This window comes from Acanthopagrus latus, chromosome 1 (genome assembly GCF_904848185.1).
Source record: "Acanthopagrus latus isolate v.2019 chromosome 1, fAcaLat1.1, whole genome shotgun sequence".
NCBI classification, from domain to species: Eukaryota; Metazoa; Chordata; class Actinopteri; order Spariformes; family Sparidae; genus Acanthopagrus; species Acanthopagrus latus.
Genome location: NC_051039.1, coordinates 19,564,526 through 19,587,481, shown reverse-complemented (window position 1 = coordinate 19,587,481; position 22,956 = coordinate 19,564,526). Strand labels below are relative to the sequence as shown.

General features: G+C 40.1%; 3 protein-coding genes, 1 long non-coding RNA gene and 1 other non-coding gene across 9 annotated transcripts in view; 2 read left to right on the top strand and 3 right to left on the bottom strand.

Moving 5' to 3' along the window:
• Positions 1-147: 147 nt before the first annotated feature.
• Positions 148-10,059, top strand: slc25a38b (solute carrier family 25 member 38b). Of its 4 annotated transcripts, none has more exons than XM_037111484.1 (9): positions 148-353; positions 1,146-1,241; positions 3,072-3,155; positions 4,673-4,797; positions 5,277-5,361; positions 6,951-7,130; positions 7,856-8,024; positions 8,708-8,871; positions 8,979-10,059. In XM_037111484.1, exons 2-9 carry the CDS (start codon positions 1,230-1,232, stop codon positions 9,099-9,101), a joined length of 942 nt encoding a protein of 313 aa, XP_036967379.1. In that variant the 5' UTR covers positions 148-353; positions 1,146-1,229; the 3' UTR covers positions 9,102-10,059. The 4 variants fall into 4 exon arrangements, with proteins under 4 accessions (XP_036967379.1, XP_036967369.1, XP_036967398.1 ...); XM_037111474.1 differs by having other exon boundaries at positions 149-768; XM_037111503.1 differs by lacking the exon at positions 3,072-3,155 and having other exon boundaries at positions 150-353.
• Positions 10,060-12,454: 2,395 nt separating this feature from the next.
• On the bottom strand, positions 12,455-12,784 carry LOC119029323 (dromaiocalcin-1-like). Its single transcript, XM_037116124.1, has one exon. It carries the CDS (start codon positions 12,782-12,784, stop codon positions 12,455-12,457), a length of 330 nt encoding a protein of 109 aa, XP_036972019.1.
• A 3,573-nt stretch (positions 12,785-16,357) lies between these two features.
• Positions 16,358-16,430, bottom strand: trnar-ccu. The gene has a single exon. It is a non-coding gene; the product is annotated as a tRNA-Arg (tRNA).
• Positions 16,431-16,648: 218 nt separating this feature from the next.
• Positions 16,649-22,956, top strand: part of ttc26 (tetratricopeptide repeat domain 26) — a 10,293-nt gene continuing 3,985 nt past the window's right edge. Inside the window, exons 1-11 of one of the 2 annotated variants that reach the window (XM_037111133.1) lie at positions 16,649-16,723; positions 17,097-17,176; positions 17,361-17,504; positions 18,613-18,705; positions 18,905-19,019; positions 19,811-19,860; positions 20,147-20,292; positions 21,108-21,279; positions 21,686-21,760; positions 21,881-21,983; positions 22,493-22,548. In XM_037111133.1, coding sequence (XP_036967028.1) covers positions 17,174-17,176; positions 17,361-17,504; positions 18,613-18,705; positions 18,905-19,019; positions 19,811-19,860; positions 20,147-20,292; positions 21,108-21,279; positions 21,686-21,760; positions 21,881-21,983; positions 22,493-22,548 — 957 coding nt within the window. In that variant the 5' untranslated portion in view covers positions 16,649-16,723; positions 17,097-17,173. Of the gene's footprint in view, positions 16,724-16,743; positions 16,807-17,096; positions 17,177-17,360; positions 17,505-18,612; positions 18,706-18,904; positions 19,020-19,810; positions 19,861-20,146; positions 20,293-21,107; positions 21,280-21,685; positions 21,761-21,880; positions 21,984-22,492; positions 22,549-22,956 lie in introns of those variants that run through there. The other variant, XM_037111141.1, reaches the window with a different exon arrangement.
• Positions 17,514-22,956, bottom strand: part of LOC119027367 — a 12,124-nt gene continuing 6,681 nt past the window's right edge. The window contains exons 2-4 of the long non-coding RNA XR_005077363.1: positions 21,836-22,011; positions 18,367-18,502; positions 17,514-17,919 (exon numbers count right to left, since the gene is read on the bottom strand). This is a non-coding gene — a long non-coding RNA (uncharacterized LOC119027367). The remainder of the gene's footprint in view (positions 17,920-18,366; positions 18,503-21,835; positions 22,012-22,956) is intronic.

Below are 22,956 nucleotides of genomic sequence, written 5' to 3'. Positions count from 1 at the left end.
GTGGAAAAAACAAAACAAAAAAACACAAATATCACATATTAAAAAAGAAAGAAACATGGTCCTACTTTTCCACTCAGGTCTGACACAGGAGTCAACAGCGACACCCTGAGGCCACGTTGAGAACTGTATTGAACTACAACGTGCACATAACCGGCTTGTTTTCAAATAACACTGTAACTAAAACAGCAGAATATGTACTAACAACTCCAAAGTTTAGACACGTCCGAGTCATATCATGCATATTTCGTTCCAACCACTTCCCTTTTCATCTCTGACCACAGCCACAGACTATTGTTGAGGAGAGGAGGACTGTGGTGTTCTCTCTCGAGTTGTGTGTCAACGCTGCACTGGAGGTGAACTTTGCTAGCCAGATGCTAACAGTCGCAGCAGCTCCGCAAGACGCGATAACATCTGTCAGTTTTGTAGGAAACCTGTTATTGCCGATATATTTTTATCTCTGACTAAACAGCCTATAGGACACGATCCGTGTTGATGCTTTAGCAGCGTTACTGTTTTTTTTGTTTGTTTTTTAACAAACGGGAGCCGGACTGAAGTTTAATAACTCCCTGCAGCGAGCTAACACTTACGTTAGCTAGCGGACGAGCCTTGCCAGAAAGTTCTGTATTCGGCCTGGCATTTGAAGTGCTTGCCAACGCTGGACTTTTCTGAGACGTTCGCAGATTGTCACAAAAATACGAAACATGGTGTTCGTGAAGCTGGGTAAGGTGACCATCACCTTCATCAGTCCATAACTGACTTCAAAGTCAGGTAAGAGGAGCTAACTGCTACCATGCTAAGTTAGCTAGCGCATGGAATGTAGCTAGCTGGTGAACTGGTGAATGAACTGCTGACTGAAGCTTCGGCGAACTTTCCCCCAAAAAACCTGTCTGCCATGTTTAACGTTTGCCTACACAGTAGCGTAACTTGTTGTAACCAACACTTGACGCGGTATCTAGCTAACTTTGAAGCAGCCGGCTTGTCAATGTTAGTCTGTCCCGAGGAAGATGAAACCTTCGCATACGCTGACAGCTAGCGCCAACTAGCAAACCTAGCTTGATGCTACCGGCCTCTTGGAGACCTTGCAAACGTCCGTTTTGGTTTGAAATGTGTCTCATGGCTGTCATCTGATTTTTTTTCACTTGAAGTGAGGTCTGCTGAAATTTAACAGCAGCAAAACGGCAGCAGAAGGAGAGAAGCTGGACTCATCCGGCTCCGTATCCAGGTCCAAAATGGAGTTAGCGGTGAGTACAGATGCTGGCTGCTGCCACTTTGTTATGGTCACCATTCATCACACAGGTCAACCGCTGCACTGAATGTGATAAAAAATAAATAGGTCTTCGTTTGATTAGCATTTAGGTTATTAAGTGGAATGTGGGGGTGACGAATTACAATTGTGTGTGTGTGTGTGTGTGTGTGTGTGTGTGTGTGTGTGTGTTGTGACCTTAAAATAATATGATGCAATCAAGGTTATGCATTTGATATTTGACTGCACAACCTGTTTGTGGGTAGTAGCAAGAACAATCTAGATATGGTATCAGTATCACTATCCACTTTCACTTATTGACTTCCAACATTGCTCACAATGGCTGATTACACCCAGAGACATTTAAAGGAAAGCTACCGCAGTATAAAAGTATAAAAGTCCAAATCCCTGCCAGTAGAAATGTTTCCACAGTATTGCTCACCGCTAATTAAACCCCAGGGATGAAATCAAATGCCTTTCAGCTGTTTATCAATTACATTTAAGGTTCTTCAACCCTGGGCAAAATCGAATGCCATAACTACGTAATTCACGACTATGTCTCGTAGGGGTTGTTCTACCAACCTGTGTCAGAAATACCTTGATACTGGCATCTGCAAGCACCAATCAGATAATGTGCTTATTAATTCATAATAGGCAAGCAACTTGTGTAACTTTGAGCATGTCAATAACACAACATCTCCTCAGTGATGGCAGTATACATCTTATGGATGCATGATTTTAAAAATCAGTTCATAACCTGAGGTTCATGCATCCCTGATAGTAAAAGGGCAAAGATGGATGATTTATTGTTCGTAGCTTTAATAAGATTTGTTGTGTTAGACGCATAGACGAAGACTTGTGGAACATGTATTTCAAGATACAATTGTGTTGTCTTCTTCTGAACTTGGAAAAACAATGCCCCGCCTTAGCGACGACACGTGTGGCTCTTGTCCACATTGTGTGGCGCTACACAGGTGAAGTGACTCTACCTCATGAACACGACAACAGATATGTTTTTCTTCTTCTTCTCTATGTTTGCCGGCGGCTGGCAAACCATCTTTAAAGCTACATACCGCCACATACATTGTGTAAATGCTGCACTTACTAAGTCAACTAAAGAAGTTGTCTTTGTGTTATAAATTCTATTCATCGTCTGTAATTTCATTATCTGCCTATAACAGATAATCGGTTCCATTATTGTGCCGATAATTTATTGCAATCCCTAATGCATCTATAATTAAAAACAATAATAATGCAGTATCTGGTTAGGGTTAACCCTAATTCTAACCCTATCCCATCAAAATTTAGGTACTGGGATGGGAAAAATGCTACTGCAACATCGCTAGTTTGTAAAATCAGAATCTGTTCTCCTGCTGATGGTAATGTTTGATTTTAGGTGGGATTTTTTAATTTTCATCAGATAAATTGCTTTATGTTGTGATCCGTGGGAAAATGTGTTTCCTTGCCACCTCAAAGGGATACATGATTGGAGGGAGATCTGCAGCCATTAAATACACACAAAGCCACTTCATGACTCATGCGTTTGACAAAGATGCAGTTTAACAGTGAGCTTTGCAGGGGGGAGGAGTGAAATACAGATGTGTGAGTGTGTCCCTGAAAGATAAAGATAGTAACCCATAGAAAAATGTAGGCTGGTCTAAGCTTCTGCTTTGGCTGTGAAAGGGGGGGGGGCAAGAAGCAGGAGACAGCCATTGTGGGTCGCGAGGAAAGGGAGAAAGACAGAGAGAGAGCAAGGGAGGGAGAGGGGGAAACAGGGTTTGCGAGAGAGATGGAGGTTTATTTTATAATATGCTGTTTGTAATCGCAGAGTCACAGGGAGAGAGAGGTGAAAGAGGGCAAAATGCTGGAAAAACAGGATTCTCAGAGCCAAAATCCAGGCAGCCTGGGGAAGGTAGGACAGTGTGTTTGTACAGGATGTGTGCAATTTAAGTGGCTCGTGTGTGTAGAAGCTCAGTGTAGTATGTATTTAATGATGTGTGCAGAAAAGACTGTTTACGTCTAGTACAGAAATTATATTTTTTCGGTTTGTGTTTGCTGTAATTGTGGTTATATTGGTGATTTGCCTGAAGACAAACATTTTCTTTACATGTTTTTCTGTTTTCATGCTGTTATGGCAAATTTGTTTTGTTGTTTTTCAGTGGTGTTTAGTGAGAGTACTTTCTGTCCACCTGTCTGTCCATGTCTGCGTCTCATGCCCTCACTGGCTGTTTGTCCATGAGGCATGTAAGTGCCAATAATGTTTAGTCTTAGTTTAATTCTACGCAACAGCGCCTGTGTGTGTGTGTGTGTGTGTGTGTGTGTGTGTGTGTGTGTGTGTTTGTGTGTGTGTGTGTGTGTTTGAGTTTGACTGTCTCTGCACATCTCATCATCTCTAGTGCATGGGGGAACCCGGCCTCTTCTCTGTGCTACAGGCTTGTTATGGCAATATCATAAAGGCAGCATATTTTCAAATTAAAGTCACTTTCTCTTTTTTTTCACAATAATGATTAATATGTTCTTATTATTTAGGGACATGTGTCTATTGTGTCACATTATTTGTAGTTTTTTTTTTTGTTTGTTTGTTTTTTATATGAATGACATTTCCCTGTTCTTTTGAGAGGGTCTTTGGTAGAGCTCCAGTGATATTAAAGGGTAATTGATGTAAAGGCTGACATGTACACCTGAGAAATCAAAATCAAGATCAGTGACTTGGAGATGTCACACTACCTCAAATACAGAAACACGTCTAATAAACTCCCAGCAATCACTTACAGTACACCTCTGCCAACTAGTTACCATTTAGGTACTATTGTTATTGTTGTTATTACATTCTGAATAAATACTTTTAAATTTGAACATAGAGCCATAGTGTGCCACATGTTGTATCACACTTGATACCAAATAAAGATGTTATTGACGGCTATCAGAGCATAAAACCTGTGTCAGTTGTTTAAAAAAGACGATTAATAACTAACTATATTTTAGGCACACTAGTGTGGCCAATGACAATATCTGGTCACATTCAACGCAACCAAGACACTTTTTAATTTAAGAATTACAAATTACCCGCAGCATCTGTTTTCTGCATTATGTTCTGTTTATATATAAAAGTTGTCCTACCAGATGTCCGCCATATCTGTGATAGGCAAATATGTGATATATCACTCAGGCTCTTGTCACTGGAATTCAACAAGAGGTGACGATGCTGAGAGAGATTTTGAATTTTCACTTGATGATTTTTACACTGTTGCTCCTCCTTCATGTCTCCCTTTGCCTCTCTACATTCCTTCCTTCCCCTTCTCTTCACTCTCTGTGCTCTCTGTCCACCATTTCTTTCTCCTGACTCTTACCTCCCTTACGTCCCCTTTTTGCTGTTGCCCCATTTCCATCCCCGTCGCTCTCTGCCTGTCTGTCTGCGTTTGTCCTCAGGCTCACCCGGCTCTCAAAGCCTTTATGTGTGGCTCTCTCAGCGGCACCTGCTCGACGCTGCTCTTCCAGCCTTTGGATCTGGTTAAGACACGGCTGCAGACCCTGCAGAACAATGCCAAGCCGGGGTGCGTTTGTGAACAGAACACACACACACACACACACACACACACACACACACACACACACACACACACACACACACACACACACACACACACACACACACACATCACGTTGTCTAAATGTGTAAACACACATGCACTGCACATTTCGCCTGGTTTTACTTCTTTCCTCTTTCACTTTTACTCACACACACTCTCCAACATGCTCTCCAGGCGCAGAGACACAGACACGGCATGGTAGGACAGTTTTTGCAGGCTTTGCCAGCCTAAATGTGCTGTTATGACCCATATAGGCCAATTAGTCACACCAGCACCATCTAATCATCCAGTCAAGCTGCTTGGGTGCAATTACTTCAACTGAAGCCAGGAACCGGAAGCGTTAGCAGCTAACAATTTATTTTAACTTTAAATGTTCTTGTCAGCATGTTTTTACATGTTTGGACCTTCGAATGTGTCTGTAACCTTTTCTTACTGCCCTGCAGTGCACCAAAGGTGGGGATGGTTACTGTTTTCATCAATGTCATCAGGACAGAGAAGTTCTTCAGTCTGTGGAAGGGAGTTTCACCTGTGAGTAACTGACCTTTTTTGTCATTTTCAACATTTTCAACAATTCCTGTGGTTAAAAATCCCTTTGTAGTCAGTGAGGATATTTGTTCTCCAGCAATCTTTCTGCCTTTCAGCTTACATTAGCATCACCTCTTGCTTGAAGAACACAACAGACACACAGCACCACTGAGTCTGCTGTTCCTGTCATGTGTGTAAATATCATATGACTGTTCATTGAAACAATCCATATTGGTCTGGTACAATATCTTAGATGAATAGAAAAGGCTATTGCTTCGGTTTTAAATCAGACAAATAAAGCACAGTTAAAATCACATTGGTGGCACATAATTGTGACATTTTTCACTTTCTAAACATTATAAACAAGGCAAGTGTATTTATATTCATCATTTAGACATACAGAGTTCTTTACATAGATGTAGAAATGCATTGAAATGATAAAGGAAATGTTACTTTTGCTTTTGCTCTTGGCTTCTTTTGTCCAACAACAGCCCAGAATGAATGAATGTGAATGAATGAATAGTTTTATTTTGGTTACAATATACAATACTTAAATTATGTGCACTGACTATTACCATCCATGCTTCAACTAAACATTTTCTCACAACAAATTGTAAAAAAAATTTAAACAAACTCTGTAACCAAAAAAGGAATAGGCTGAAGCCAAGGGTTATTTACGCCTATCCCGTACAATCAATAAAATAACCCAGAATATCAGTAATACAAAGAAGAAAAAACATAACAAAATTTACCCTGAATTATTCTTCTTAATCATACAAGAGACGAGACTGCAAGACTCTTCATTTATTTATATCATCAAATCCTTACATTTAACAAGCTGCAAGTGTTTTTTTTTTTATTAAAGCATTTTTATTTACAAAATACTGAAACAATTAATTGATCATCAAAGTCATTGAATACAAACATATTGATATAGTACAATATCCTGCCATAGACTAAGCCACTGCTTTGGCTTGCTCTAAGTAGGTCAAACAAATAAAACACAAGAAATATCACATGGATGGCGCACAACTGTGAAGTTTCTTTATATTTCAAACATTATAGATTGACTGTTAATATGAAATGTGTCCTCAGATTATCGTCCTAATCCGATGTATAAATTGCACTTTATTGACTCACAAAATACAAGAAAACACAAGAAATACACAGTAAATTATTTGGTATACAAATTAGTTGTTACATTTCTAACACCATCTAAACCAACTACAATAATCCAACCCAACCCTTCCACTTTTTCCAGTGAACCCTGAAACAATATCAGTTTTGTTTATTTCCTTGTATTTCAGTTTTCAATGTGCTCTCACCTTACAGCACTTACAATGTGAAGAACTGAGGAACGGCACTGACAGAAAAAGAAGGAAACAATAATTATCTAAATATTTTTTAAAAAGAGAGCGGAGAGACCGTAAAATGGAGGTCTTTGATTTTTTTTCTCCTCTTTTTTTTCTCTCCTTATCTTCCCTCTTGGTTACTTTTACCTCTGGGGGACCCGTGTTTTAGTATATTTCAGCCTTTTCCAACTTGATTAAGAATATGGGAAACGTCATAACGCTTCTGTTTGTCCCTGGCAGTCATTTGTGCGTTGCATTCCCGGCGTGGGCATCTATTTCAGCACCTTCTACTCCCTGAAGCAGCACTTCTTCCTGGACAGGGCGCCCAATGCTGGCGAGGCTGTTCTGCTTGGAGCGGGTGCCAGAGCTGTGGCTGGTGTCTGCATGCTGCCATTCACAGTTATCAAGACACGCTTCGAGGTGGGCCACCATTTTGTTTTCATTTTGTTAACATGTGATTTCATTATATGATGTGTCTTTGTCATCTATTCTGCTTCCTTATCCCTATTTCGTTATGAAACTGATAGGCTTTAAGCACATGACACATTTAAAAAAAAATAGATAAAAAAAGATGACAATAAAATCTAACTTTACTGATCCGGCCAACACATCTTATTAGAACTCAAGCAAGAGAAAACAGGAAGCAAGCTACTTTTTTTGGAGCTGTTTGCTCACCAATATGTTGGAGGATTTTTGTATTTTTTCAGGCACTAATCATACTTGACTTGTGTGTAAGGAGCAGTCTTCTTGTCAAAAATAAAGCCGCTGAATACATTGCCATTCTTAATCTGGCCTACAAAGCTCTGATTGGTCGGTTGGTTACCAAGTGGGGAAACAGACATCAGCGAGAACAACAGCAGATCTGGAAAAAAAAAAGGCCTGCAACCAGGCGAACCCAGAGCTTCTTCAGCTGCAGGGGAGGATATTTGTGTGTGTCTCTTTCAAATGCTCAACACACACATATTGAAGAGTGAGAATGTCCTTACATAATATGTCCACCCCCAGTTTTTCATTAATCTGGGTTTCTGCTAATAAAGATGCTGACAAGTATGCCAATGAACAACCATTCATAAATCTTTTTGTAACACTGTAAAAACAATGTCATAACTAATGGTGTTTATTTTACGTTTTATATTTTATTTCAGAGTGGCTGTTATAACTATGTGAGCGTGGCTGGGGCTTTGAGGAGCGTGTATGAGACAGAGGGAGTCAGGGCTCTGTTCTCTGGGCTGACCGCCACGCTGCTCCGAGACGCTCCGTTCTCCGGCATCTACGTCATGTTCTACAGCCAGGCCAAGAAGGCGCTGCCTCAAGGTGAGAGCCACACTGCATCAGCTAATCGAAGTGGAGGTCATTAAAATGTGGAGCACCGCTTTCTGTAGATCTGATGAGAGGAGAGTTGTGTAAGTGTTTTCCCTGTACTAAAGAAAATCAATCAAGTGTAGTGGTTTACTGCTTTTTAATCTTTGGCTTCAGAGAGAGCTTTCAAGTGCGTGTACTGTGTATCTTGAATGTAAATTATTTTTTTTTATTTTATTTTTTTTAATGCATCATTTTCTTCCACTTGTTAAATGCACATTTTCAAATCAATAAAAAAAAACTGACACTGTAAACACCAGATATTTTGATGGGGAAAAAGTACAAATATGGCAGGGCTGACCTAGAAATGACAGTGTATTGATAAAAACAAAACAAAATGCTACTAAATTCAATACAAAAATTACTGACGCATAAATCATGATGTACATGCAGCCTGTGACTTAAATGTTATCTGTCACTGGAGAGACAAAATGTTGTAGAAAAGAAAAGCTGTGAAGTTTCCCAAATACATGACAAACATAAATACAATGTTTTCACTGTGTTTTTCTCACAGTTTTACATTGTTTGCTGTTTTACTACATAAAATGACTACTGTTATTTTACTGTAAAAGTTACATAATTCAAAGTTTATACACTCTTATATACTTTTTCCTGATACCTGGTCTCTCTTCTCTCAGAGGTGGCTTCGTCAGCCTACGCCCCGCTGGTGAACTTCGGCTGTGGGGTGGTGGCAGGCGTCATGGCGTCACTGGCCACACAGCCTGCTGATGTTGTGAAGACCCACATTCAAATCAGCCCATCCCATTGGAGCACGACAGATGCAATTCGCTACATCTACGCGGTGTGTGCTCGTTAAATCCCTGCTGTCAGTTTTTGTTTTAATGCACAACACTCATTCTTATTAACATCATATCATACGGAACTGTCCTGCTCTGCTCTGTCCCTCAGGAGCATGGCACGGGTGGGTTTTTTCGCGGGGCCGTACCCAGGTCTCTGCGACGCACTCTGATGGCTGCCATGGCTTGGACTGTCTACGAACAGCTGATGGCTCGAATGGGCCTCAAATCCTGAAGAGCACCAATGATGAGCCACAATAAAACAGGACGACATACGAGGGGATGATGATATTTGCTCACTGAAAGCTGCACGAAAGAAGTGAAGGGAGTCATGTAGCTGGTAGAGACAGAGAATGAGCACTATAAGAGTTTGAAAAGAGGAAGCAGGTGGATAAATTACTGAAAAGTGTGTGTGTGCGCGCACGCATGTGCATTTCTTTGTTGATATTTCAATGTTTTTTGAGAATGTGCCTGTCTGTCTGTGAGTGTGTGAGAGATTGATGCTACACCTGACACACTCTTATATCAATCTTGGACTGAAGTGACACTCTCTGCTGTGAAGTGAACTTCTTCCTCCTCTCTCACTACTTAAAAAGATGCCCTTGACAGAGGGCCTGTAGCTGCGCTTGGCAGCATAGTCGCCTTTATGAAGTGCTGTTGAGACAAACGGGACACTCAGCAAGCTGGTGTACCATTCATCTGCTGAGGTAACCAAAAAAGCACTGCAGAGAGAGGGGGCTCTGGTTTCTGCCATATTTGTGAAATGTGCATAAAATTGGTCCCTGTTTCTTACTTGCCAATTACCAAGCAGATAGATATTTAATGTTACAGGCTCAGACAATCAGAGTCACTCACACAGCTGCATTATGGGAAGAAAATCTCAGTAAAGCCTTTGTTGCCACACTGCTCAAATCTATGCTAATTACAGTTTATATGCAACTGTGGTGCATTTTTGCCTCAACAAAATGAAACCAGATGTGCTTTTTAACGGATTAAATAGCAGCTGGTCTTAAGAAATATAGCTGGAAATATTTAGACCTGTGATGACATCAGATCAGGACATTGTCTCCTCTGTTTTTTTAAGGTATACTATGCAGGATATGTTGTTGCTGGTGTGTGTGTGTGTGTGTGTGTGTGTGTGTGTGTGTGTGTGTGTGTGTGTGTGTGTGTGTGTGTGTGTGTGTGTGTGTGTGTGTGTGTGTGTGTGTGTGTGTGTGTGTGTGTGTGGCCCCTCATCACTGACTAAGCAGGCAAGATTGAGAAAGGGAGAGTGTAGCTTTAGTCGAGCAAGCTAGAGTGAGAATACAGAGAGGGGTAACCAAGCAGAGAATCGGAGGAATTAAACTTTATATTCTGATTTATAATCACCTCCACGTAACCCCTCAAGATTTTGTGCAAATCCAGCCGCAGTGCACAATTCATCCTGTCTGCTGTTTGTCTCTTTGCTCTGCCTGTGTGTGTAGCTCAGCAGCCCCACCCTCAGTAAAACAGACACAAAGACCTGCAGCTCTTTGAGAAAGACTGACAGCAGAAGAGAGAGATGGAGACAGCGATGTAACCTGGTTGCTACGTTTAGATAGATTCCTGCCCCCACGCCGTTATAGGCTGGGGGCCACACACTATTATCCAATGGCTGATGCCTGAACACAACAATATACAAAGAAAAAAGAGGGCAGGTTTTCTGCAAGTGGATCACAAGTGATGATTGAGAAAGATTATTTTGTACGGGTCCTATACATTATGTTTGAAGAAGAATTCTGTATAGTGTACCTTCAACTTAGCACTTTCATAATTTGACTTTTTTCTACACATTGAACATTATAATGACGGGGTTCAGTTGTAAGATAGTATTCAAATATTCCGGACCTTGTTGGAGTGAGAGCCTGTGAGTGTATTTCCACAGCGTTAAGCGAGTGAAGCATTGTTTGATCCTTGTTCAACTGTGCTTATAAAACAGAATCCATATAACAGCTGGAAAGATCCGGATGTTGACATTTTCCAGCTTACTCTTGATTTTGACTTAATACAGAGAACTACTAGTTGTCACAAAATGGAGGCAACATTTTTATGTTTCTTGTACAATGTGCTCTTTGCTATAAATAGTATTTATTATTGTTGATATGAAAAGAGGTGATATATTGATACATATATGTACACATGTTTAAAGATATAATGCCAAATAGAAGATCTCATTGGTGGAGAAGATAGGGAGACTTGATGGATCATTCTGGATCATAAGTGTCAACACACTGAAGAGTGTTTGTAGTCTTTGTTACATGACAGAAATGTGACTAATGTCCACTGTGATCTGTGATATTACTGGGAGGTTGTGTAGCAAAAATAGAAATCTATTGACCCAAGTTGGTTTCTAAATGCCTCAGTGTTTGCAGTGTAACACAAACTGTGTAATCTAACCGTGCCGTAACTCAAACCAGGAAGTTTTACCTCATCCATTACCTTCATCATCACACCACACGTGTAATGCTCATAGATCCTGTGCTGATTGTTGTATATGGTCATTGTTGTTGTAGGTATGTGGTTTGTGCTCAGACAAAAGCTGTGTCTGCCTGGTTTTTAACGTCAATAAATTTGTCCCTTTGTAAAAAAAGTTTTCCTTTTTTTTAATTGAGAAGAGCTTGACTTTAAATTGTTAATTTAGCATATTTTCTACTTCAAAATAGATAAATATAGAATTAGCCTTGTTATCTACAATCCAGAGCCATTAGATACCACCACCACTGTGTCTCGTTATGTTTTAAACTCCTCCAAAGCATTTTATGAATGTTGGATTTAACAGACTTCCATCCATCCATCCATCATCTGTACACATTATATGTACGCCGCTTAATCCTCTGCAGGGTCGCGGGGGGGCTGGAGCCTATCCCAGCTGACTTAGGGCAAAGGCAGGGGACACCCTGGACAGGTCGCCAGTCTATCGCAGGGCTACACATAGAGACGAACAACCAGGCACACTCTCATTCACACCTACGGATATATATATATATATATATATATATATATATATATATATATATATATATATATATATATATATATATATATATATATATATATATATATATATATATATATATATATATATATATATATATATATATATATATATATATATATAATAACAATTATGAAATTGTTATGTGTTGCTATCTGTTGTTTTGTCATGTGCTGAAAACTTGTATATTGTAATAAACATGTATGTAACACTGCAATCCTACCTTCTCACTGAAGTTAGTGCAGAAACAAGTGATGGGAGGTCAGGGTGGCTGGGACAGAGACACCATTGACCCTGACACTGCACCATATGGAGTTAGAAGCTGTTCTTATAAGATGAAAAAGTGGCATAAATTTGTTCTAAATAATGTTAAAAAAAGATATTTGTCAGATATTGGTTATTTGTGGCTCTTCTGGATGTTAGCTGACACTATATTATTCATAATAGTACAATAGTTGAAAATATTTAATTTTCTATGAAAAGAGGTGTATAACATTTTTATCAAGCTTTTAAAACGTAATCTAATCTTACCAGCAATAGTGCTATGTTGCTAACCTGAATATCATTAAGGAGCATTAATAGCAGATGAAGTTGAGTCTTGCGTCACAGTCCCAGTTCTCCCATCGTCCCTCTTTGGTTAAAGCTCCACAGCGTTTCCATAATGGACACAGGTGGTCCTGATCGCCTTCTTCGGGCCAGGCCTGATAAACCAGAGGGTCATTGTTCACCCACAGCCATCTGTCCTGCAAGAAACGCAGACCGATCCACACCCGCTCATTGACATCGTCCTGCTGGATCTCTCTCACAGCCAGGAGGTGCTCAGTCTCCGAGGCCAGGCTAACGAGTGCAGTGTGTGTCTTTTTGCACTGCCACATCGCCTGCAGCCAGGTCCGTTTGGTCTCCATCACGATCAGGTTGATGCAGAAAAAGTGAAACTGTCTCAATCCAGAATTGTGCCATCCTTTCCAGCTGCAACCATCCCAACAAGCACTACCATATATCTGGTCCAACTCGTTATCTGGTTCGTCCTCATCCCACCGTGTATATGTTGCATTTCCTCCTCCTGACCACTTCCAGTCTGTTCCATCTCTGTAGAGACCGATCCAGAACTTTTGAACTTTCCCAGCAGTTGCAGTTTTCAGTCTCATTTCTTCCCAATGTGAAGTGAGGGGGGAAAGATCAGTGTAATTATCTCTGCAGTACTTTTGAGCCTCAGGCCATTCATATTCACGTTCGACATAAACATGCTTTCCAAACTGTGCAGATGCACTTGCAATAAAGAGGATCTTCAAAACCACAGACTCCATGGTGGAGAAGTTTGAAGATAGTTGTCGGGGTGAGCACAAAGCTTGTTTTGTTCAAGGTGTGATCCAATGTGATCCCTCCTCCGCTATGACTTGACTAATGAAGGGACTGTAGCCTTCAGACTGTTCCCCAATTTTGACTTGGAAATGTATTTTCATTTGACCTTGTGAAAGGTTGAAGCATCTTCTGTTTAAACTCAACACAAGATGTAAATGTTGCTCTTCAACAATATTGGTGAAGGTTCTCAGTCAACCAGGTCATGGTAATTCTGTGTGCTGTAACGTAGGCAACTGGACTTGTTTCAGTCTCTTTTGAAGACACTTATTGAAGACTCCCCAAGATACACAAGGAAGGGGCACCACTCAGACCCATCAGCAGCAGCAGCATTAACTCACATATCAAATGATGTTGACGGCTGACCATAAACATGAAAGTGACTCCATGTTGGATACTCTCTGACACACTTACAAATAGGAAAGTATGAGTAAAGTGGCTAATTGGCGTATAACTGAAGTTTTATGTTTATGAATGAAAGTTTGTATCAAATGCTAAAATATTCAAGATGATGCAAGCAATTCATAATGTGTCCTCTGCAAGTGCTTCAGCACTCTCTTACAAAAGACAGGAGTTGCCTCGAATTCATCATTTAACTGTAAGGTACCTGGCATTAAAATCATCAGAAGCAAGAAGGAGCATGCACTACAGCTACACCTTGCTTCCACCCAAATCCTCATAACTGAATGGATTCTTAATATCTGGATAGCAGGGAGAACTGGGGACAAACAAAATGCATATGTCAAGAGTAGCTTGTGAGTCTGACAAAGCTGGCAGCTTCACCAGTGATTGCAAACCACTGGGATCCCAGAGGTCCTAGATGCATTGAGTTTAAAGGTCTGACAAAGTGACACAAAGGCCGAGCTTGAAGTGACAATGTAGTTTCATTAAAATTGAGTTTGGATAAATGACACATAAATCTCAAGAAGGATCAAGGTGCTCCCATTTTAAACTGTTAAAATGCCTTTGATGTCATGGTGCCTTCAAGTTAGACTGTAAAAACAAACTCTTATGAGTTTCACCATCAAGCCTTCATCAGGAAGTCAGTATTGGAAGCTACACATTGGTTCATGCTAGCTGTGCTTGACAGCCAAAAGGAATATGAACCACGACACTGATTTTACTAAGGTTGCACACGATCAGATGAAGTCACTGAAGCCTTCACACATTTTCCTACAAAATTTGCTGAGGAAGTTTATTTCCATTTGACCTTGAGAAACAAGGAAAGCAGGCTTTGTTTGAGCACAGCATACCCTGGTCTGTCTTTTGAGTCTGCACACCTTAAAGTGAAGTGCCCTGTGTGGTTGTAGGCAAAACAGGGAATTCTTGTGTTGCAAGAAATGTTATCGATCAGATTCTGTCATGTCAGAGGATTAACTACAGCCAAACATTCTGATGATCAATTAGCTATATGACAGCCTGTCACAATTTGTGTTAACAGAAGTCAAAATCTGATTCTTAAATTGCCACAGAATCTAATGGGGCATATATTGTAACGTAGAAAACAAAAGGTTTATAAGTAAAGAGTCAACAAGACTAGAGCAATGCTAGCACGGCTCAGAAGGCTGCACTTAGGCACAGCACTGCTTTCAGCTGAATGCTAACATTAGCATGCTAACCTGCTCTCAGTGATTGCCTTTGCAAATTCGATTTGATGCTACACTAAAATGAGAGTGTAACTGTTCAAAGATGTAAAAACGTGGTCTCTCTGTAAAACTCAATGAATGGGTAATTTGGAGCAAAAGTAGCTAAATGTTTAAAGGTGCATTATGTAGTTTTGGGGGATGAAAGTTTCAAGAAGCTCAAGATCTTCAGTGACTGTATTTTTAATCAATCAATCAATCAAAACTTTATCGTAATTTTGTTGTACCTACAAAGCAGCACAACAAAAATGAGTTAGGTTTCTCCAGGATAAATAACAGAAGACACAATAAATAACACACAATATATAAAGATAATAATTTAAAATTAAAACTATGACTAGGGGCCTGTGAAGTGCATCAGTGCACATGCTCCAGATCAGCAGTTCATCAATCTAACGGCTTGTGGAAGGAAGCTGCTGATAACTTCTTTTATGCCTAAACATACTAAATAAACAAAATGTCTTTGTTTTCACCACTAAATAAACTGAATAAACAAACTGACCCTGAAGGACAACTTGTTTATTCAGTTATGTAAATATTCCTGAGTTTGTATTATTTTCTCATTATATTTTTAGATCTTAAAATTCTAAATTTGAATTTTCTCCCAATCTACATAGTACCTCATTAATATTTAACATCAACATCAGCCAGAAAAGGCATTTTTACCCAAAAGGTTTTTATCAGACGCCTGGGATTTTTCTGTGTGGAGTTTGTATGTTCTCCCTGTGCAAGCGTGGGTTTTCACCGGGTACTCCGGCTTCCTCCCACAGTCCAAAAACATACTGAGGTTAATTGATTATTCTAAATTGTCCGTAGGTGTGAATGAGAGTGTGCCTGGTTGTTCGTCTCTATGTGTAGCCCTGCGACCTGTCCAGGGTGTCCCCTGCCTTCGCCCTAAGTCAGCTGGGATAGGCTCCAGCCCCCCCGCGACCCTGCAGAGGATTAAGCGGCGTACATATAATGTGTACAGATGATGGATGGATGGATGGGTTTTTATCAGTTTATCTGCAACATTAACCTACAACTCAGCTAAAACAGTCTCGCCTGATTCAGATGATCAGCTCGGCTGAAGCCTGATAATGACCTGTTTATTTGAATCTGGGGGACAACTGACATGCAGGGCGGGGGGCTGAGATGGACGGGACTGGAAACACTTATATATTCCAACTGTGCTTCCAATTTCATCCGAGAGGTTTCTTCAGCTCTAACTAATTGAATAAACCCCAGGAATCATTATTAAATGGCGTATTTCTAGTAGTCTGGATCATAGACGTATGCATATATGTCTGTGATCCAGACCACTATATGTATATATGTCTATGATCCAGACCACTATATGTATATATGTCTATGATCAAGACCATTATATGTATATGATCCAGACTACTATATGTAAATATGTCTATGGTCTGGATGCTCGGTGAATGTCGGGGAATCAACTCATTGAATTAACCTTGCATCTCCCTCAAAAGAAGCCACCCCAGATGGGACTCGAACCCACAATCCCTGGCTTAGGAGGCCAGTGCCTTATCCATTAGGCCACTGGGGCATCGGTGGCACGGAGGGGATGTACTCCACATTTCTGCAAGGATTCAAGGGCGGATGTGTCTTCTATGAGTAGTTTTGTTTTAGTCCTTCAATACACCCGCCGCCACAGCGCTCTGTACCGTTGCTGGGCAACAAAGAACACATCAATGAATCAAGTTTACGACGGAAAGGCCGAGCTATTTCCTGTCCAGACCCAAACTCTGACTGGCTACAAAATAAAACACACTCGACGCCAGTTGTCCAACACAGTTCCAATTTTCGCACTTTTTCTTCAACCGCTATGTCCCAGCTGAGGTTTGTCCGGCTCAGAGATTTCTAAATGGGAGCCATTATATCGGTCATATCCACACCGGACGCTTTAACAGCCTCACTACATTGTGAGGAACTTTACGTGTGCTTTTAATTTGAAAATATGAGTGCGGAAAAAGTAATCTATGCTGCTTTTAAGTTTCAGATCGTTAATGTTAAGCAAGAGCTAGCACATCCGTGAGATGGTGAAAAACTTGTTAAACTCTGACACTATTACGACCATGTTCGTCGTAAGAGAACTGAGTTAACGTCGGCGGCGTTATCTGGCTGGTGTCAATGAAAAATGAACCGTGCGCTAGCTAAAACCTAACGTTAGGTAAGCTAGCGAAGTGTCAGCTAACATTTTGTGTTTTCATAGATAAGAAGAGCCATCGTTACCTTGGTTAGTGATAAACAAGCCTTTGCTACGGACGTCTTCAAGAAACACTCGTCGACATGGTGAGTTACCTTTTTTTTTTTTTTTTTTTTTTTTTTTACATATCTCATGCCATCATCCTTATGGAACGGCTATAACAGTCTCATAACTTATCTTGTCAGTGCAATTGTTCTGGACGCTGGCCCCAACCCACTCAAAGCTACATTATGAGATAACTTGAGAAAATACAATGTTGTACCTTGGCAGATTCTCTCTCGCATGAAGCCAGCCGTGGGAGGAGAGACACCTGCGACCATCAGTGAGAAGAAGAAGAAAAACAAGACAAAGGTTCCCCGGTTAGAGGAATACCTGCAGCAGAGAGACTACCTTGGGGCCTTGACACTGTTAGAGGTACAGACATACGCATCATTTAACTCAATCCAAATGGGTTGATAAGATTAATTATCACGTGCCAAGGTGATTTGCAGAGTTATAATAAAAGCACAAGATCCCCCAAAACGGGCTAAGAAAGTGTTACAAGTGCTAGAAATAATACAGTAGTTGGATTATGATCTTGCAGAACTGCACGAGGTTCAATACAATGTAGTCAACACAAAATACACGTAAGTAAGAATGATGTATCAGTAAAGTAAAACGTGGTAAGTGCATAACCTTTTAAAATGTGAGATAAATGGGTTCCAAGAACTTCATCCAGTGAATTCAGTCTGGTCTATTATCAATTCTTCATGTCCCTGGAGACATAGGAGCAGGAGGCAGGCAAACATGGAGCATGAGTGGTGTAGCAGATGAGCTCTGAGTGGGCACACTATGAAGAGATAAGTGCAGTTTAAGTGTAGCTCTGAACTTAGGCAGGTATATCTTCCAGGGTTATTGTGAATGTATTGATACCGACGTAGACCAAGAAATAACAAGAAATTGTATTAGAGAGGTGAGTAGATCTTGGGGTAAATTAAAAACGATGTCACCATTACTTATTTTGTCCACTAGAGAGCACAGACAGGTTGGACAAATATCAAAATCAGTAATGTCCTCAATTGACAAATGTTAGTTGGAATATTTTCTGTACATCGCATTTCTTTCAACTCATAGAAAATGGGTTTCACCTCTTCTCATAATTAAGTGATATGTTCATTACTGTTTCTTGCCTGCTGGTGATTGTTTAGACCACTTTTTTTTTTTTTAAATTAAGGACTAAAGCGATAATTTAATGTAATGTAAAAAATATCAATGCGTGACTGTTCAATTTGAATACCTTGTATGACTTAGATGGAACTGCTGTGTTGAATTCCCTTGGAGCTGAATAAATAATGACTGCATCTTCACAGAGGGGCTAACTGTTTTTTGTCTTTTTACTGCATTTCCTCCAACAGAGTTTCACCTGTCATGCCCTGAAATGAAAGTTTCAGAAATACAATCACTCCCATATCTCTGCCACAGAGAAGAGGGTATCACTGAATGCTGCTGCTCTGCTGCTTACATGTTGCTGTGTCATCTCTAGTTTCAGAGAAGTATTGGCGAGAAAGAGGAGCATGCGGACCTCTGGATTGGCTACTGTGCCTTTCACTTGGGTGATTACAAGAGAGCAATGGAGGTATTTTTTGTTGTATGTGTGTGTGTGTGTGTGTGTGTGTGCCTGAATGAGTGTGTGTTTAGCTGGGTACATATTATTTTAAATAAATAAATGCTAAATACAGTTTTTAAAAACCTGATGGATAAATGGATAACCATGTGACAAACAGTTTTACAGGGTCTGATTGCATTTGTAATATTTCCTCTTCATGTTCTGACAGGAGTACAAGTCTCTGACCAGTAAGCCTGAATGTCCTGAGCAGGTGTGGGTCTATCTGGCCTGTGCACTGTTTTTTCTGGGGCTCTATAAAGAGGCTGAGGATGCAGCATCGAAGGGTAGGCTGTCCAGAGTGCATTGTACATTTTTGCAACCACTTGACCTACATTTTGAACAGTTTTGTTAGTAAAAAAAAAATCTTCTTGATCAGCAGTACACTGTGGCTCTATTGAGCATTTGATTGTCTGTAGATAATCAATAAATTATCAGAATGTGAAATAAATATTGGCTACTATTCCAACCAGCCCACACACAATGTTTATATTGTTTTCACATTTGAAAAAGAAATCTAATGAAACATATTTTGCAGCTGATTTGGACAATTAGTAATACCACCCTGTTGTGTCTAAATATACATAATTATTGGTTAATTATTTTAATCAAGACATGCTCATTCACCTGATTGCATTTAAAAATCAAACCGTCATTCTGTGTGCAGAGAGTTGTCCACATAATTTTAATCTTATATTGTATTTTTGGACAACATATAATTGACCACAGTAATTTTGCACCAGAATTTATTCAAGAGGTGATTACTTGAAGACTTTTTTTTGAAACAGCAACATGTTTTATGTTGCTTGAGGTACACAGAGGAAATCAGTGGATAACAGGCTTCTGCTAATGGGCTCAATGAATTGATTCATTGTCAACAATTGAATTATTCACCAATTATATTGTTGATCAATTAATCAGTTTGGATTTTTTTTTAATTCACTTCTCAGGCATTGCATACATTTTTACCAGATCACATACAATGCTGTTCAGTCAGTTATGTCATTACTGAGAGTGAGGTTATGATGTTCATGATGACGCTTCTCACTCTAATGTGGTCTGTTTTTTCCGTCTGTAGCACCAATGTCACCTCTGCAAAACCGACTACTCTTCCACTTGGCTCACAAGGTTGGAAAATCATTATACTATAACTGTTATAATGTGCAGAATTTAGTGGTATCTTGAGTACTTCAGTAAAAGTTTGTGTGTGTATTTTAGCTCAATTTTCATTGCAACACAGTCTGATTTAAAAAAAAAAAAAAATCTTCCCTCATTCCTGTGTCTTGAGAGAGTATGTCCACTTTTTTATGACCTGTTTGTTCCGAAGAGTGATTCACATCTTCTTGCTTTTTATGTTTGTTTTAACATATTTTTACCAGGATCACATTTCTTAACGATGTATTCCTTTTCTCAGTTCAATGATGAGAAGAAGCTGATGGGTTTCCACCAGAACCTGGAGGACGTGACAGAGGATCAGCTCAGCCTGGCATCCATCCACTACATGCGCTCCCACTACCAGGAGGCCATAGACATCTATAAACGGCTTCTACTGCAGAACAGGTCTGTGCCTTTTAATCTCTTAAATTAGTTTAAAAGTCTCCTGCTGCAACTGGGCGCATGTGCCACCCTAGCACCACCTTGACAGGTGTGAATTGTTATTGGAGGAGTGTTAGATTTTGTGTGCCTCACGCCTTGTGGAACCATAAAGATAATTCAAGTATGGCAAATAAGTCAGTACGGCAGACCTGCTGAACTAGCTTCCACTAATGCTGATATACTGTATCTGTAGTAGCAAGGGTAAGAAAGTGAAAGACTTTGATTTTACAAGATATCCTGGTTCATTTCTCTCAGAGATCTGTTTATGGCTCTGAGTTGCCTGTGGGCCATTGTGCACATGAGTTTCTACCATACACCATACACTTATTATAATGCTTCAAATTGTAAAAATAGTGCCACAGGTAACCTCTAAGTATTTAGTCTCACTGAGCTCTGGTCCTTGTGCCCCACATAGGGCAACAGATTAACACTCTTAAGTGAATACAGAACTTATAAATTACCATTGATCCCTGCCCTGGAGAGTGATCTAGACTGTAATGCAGACTCGCATCAGAAACAATCCTATTTAAAATCTAAAACAGATCACATGGAGCTCCAAAACTCAAACCACTTTTACAAGGTCAATGAATTAGAAGGGAAAATGTATTTGCTTATCTGATTGAGGTCATCCTTTCATAAAATCACATTCAGTAATATTATATGATAGTGAATGATGGGGTCACGTGTACAAAAATAAAAATCAACATATATTTGTCCGTCTGCTACTAGAAATGAGTCAAGAAGCCAGCTTCACGTCCCCATTGTATCTTGTGTTTCAGAGATTTCCTGGCCCTGAAGGTTTACGTGGCTTTGTGTTACTACAAGCTAGACTACTATGACGTGTCCCAGGAGGTGTTGGCTGTGTACCTGCAGAGCATGCCTGACTCCACTATTGCCCTCAACCTTAAGGCCTGCAACCACTTCAGACTCTATAATGGCAAGGCAGCTGAGGTACGCACTGTGTGTTTGCTGCTATCCAGGCTCATATGACGGTTCTTTTTCATTTTTACACTGTTTTATTCAAATTGTTTGTCAGTTAATATCTGTGAAGAATTGTTTGGCCAAAGATTAAAGGCTATTTTAATAATGAAATGAAAAAGCAGCAATTCTTTCACTGTATTTTCATTTTCAAATCTCTGTTCATTTCAACCCAACACATATTTCAATGGTAGATACTTGAAATTATAACAACACTTCACAGTATTGTTATTTTTAGTGAGAAGGAACTAATTAAAGATATTTTTAGTGGTGTCAGCACACAGCTGGAAATCCTTATTCATTAGTCATGCATGCACCACTACAGTGAGTCAGTAACTGGTGGTATGTTTGGCTCATGTGTGCACTCTCCCACTCTTAGGCTGAGTTGAAGAACCTAATCGACATCTCCTCCTGCTCCTTTGAGTTTGCTAAGGAGCTTATCCGACACAACCTGGTAAGCTCTTCACAAGCTCTAACTGCGAGTGTGTAGGTTTGAGCAACCAAGAGTGTGCATACACCAATGACTTACAAGCTACTTTTCCACATTGTGAATCTGTGTCCCTGTATACTGCAGGTGGTGTTTCGTGGTGGGGAGGGGGCATTGCAGGTGCTGCCTCCTCTGATTGATGTGATCCCTGAGGCCAGACTCAACCTGGTCATCTACTATCTCAGACAAGGTGTGCAGCCATGACAGTGCATTTTTTCCTGGAAGAAACAAAAACATGGGAAATATTTCTATGAAAATGCATGCGTGCAGGATACGACTGTAAAAAGGAGAAAAGTGTTAAAGGTCTGTGACTTTGTGACATCACAGTACGTCACAATGTCACACATTTGCATTATGATGTCCAGCAGTTAGTTTGGCACGTAAGAAGTATTAAAGCACAGCTGCTCTGTTTTTTTTTTGTTTTTTTTTAGCAATTCTGGGTCAGGCATGTGTGAATTGACCAATCAGAGTAGACTTGGTATTCAGGAGGCAGGCCTTAAAGAGACAGGAGTTACAATGGAGTGTTTCAGACAGAGGGAACATAGAGTGCTGCAGCACTGGACAGTGTGAGAAAACTGATGTGTTTTTGAGCAGAGAAGCATGTAAACCTATACTAGTAGTAACCCAAAACAAAATTATGAACCTGGAAATGATATGAATATGTGATATGAAGATCCATGCTCCATTTTACACTCGCAGATGATGTCCAGGAGGCCTACAACCTCATCCAAGATTTGGTGCCCTCGACACCTCAGGTAATGCCTCAAAGTGACATCTAGTTTTAATTTGACATTACACTTGCTCTTTCCAGTGCGACACAACTATTTGGGCTCAGTGAGTGACTTCAGATCCGCCGAATTTCACTCTAATGTGAAAAAAGCGCAATACAGTGGCTGTGTTCAATTACACTCATGCTCTTTAACAGGAATGAAAATGTACAATGAAAACCAGAATCATGGCAGATTAAATGAAGTCTGTTAATAGACCTCCTCTCCTCGCTCCTCTTAAGAGTTCCTGAAGAGCTTTTTTCTTTTATATGACCGTTTCTATCTTCAAAAGTACCTTAATATCAGATGGATCTGAAAGCATGTATAATGTTTGGCTTCTGTGTTTCTTTTATGTATGACTTTCAGCTCGTTGAATTGGATTTTGAAGCAGCAACG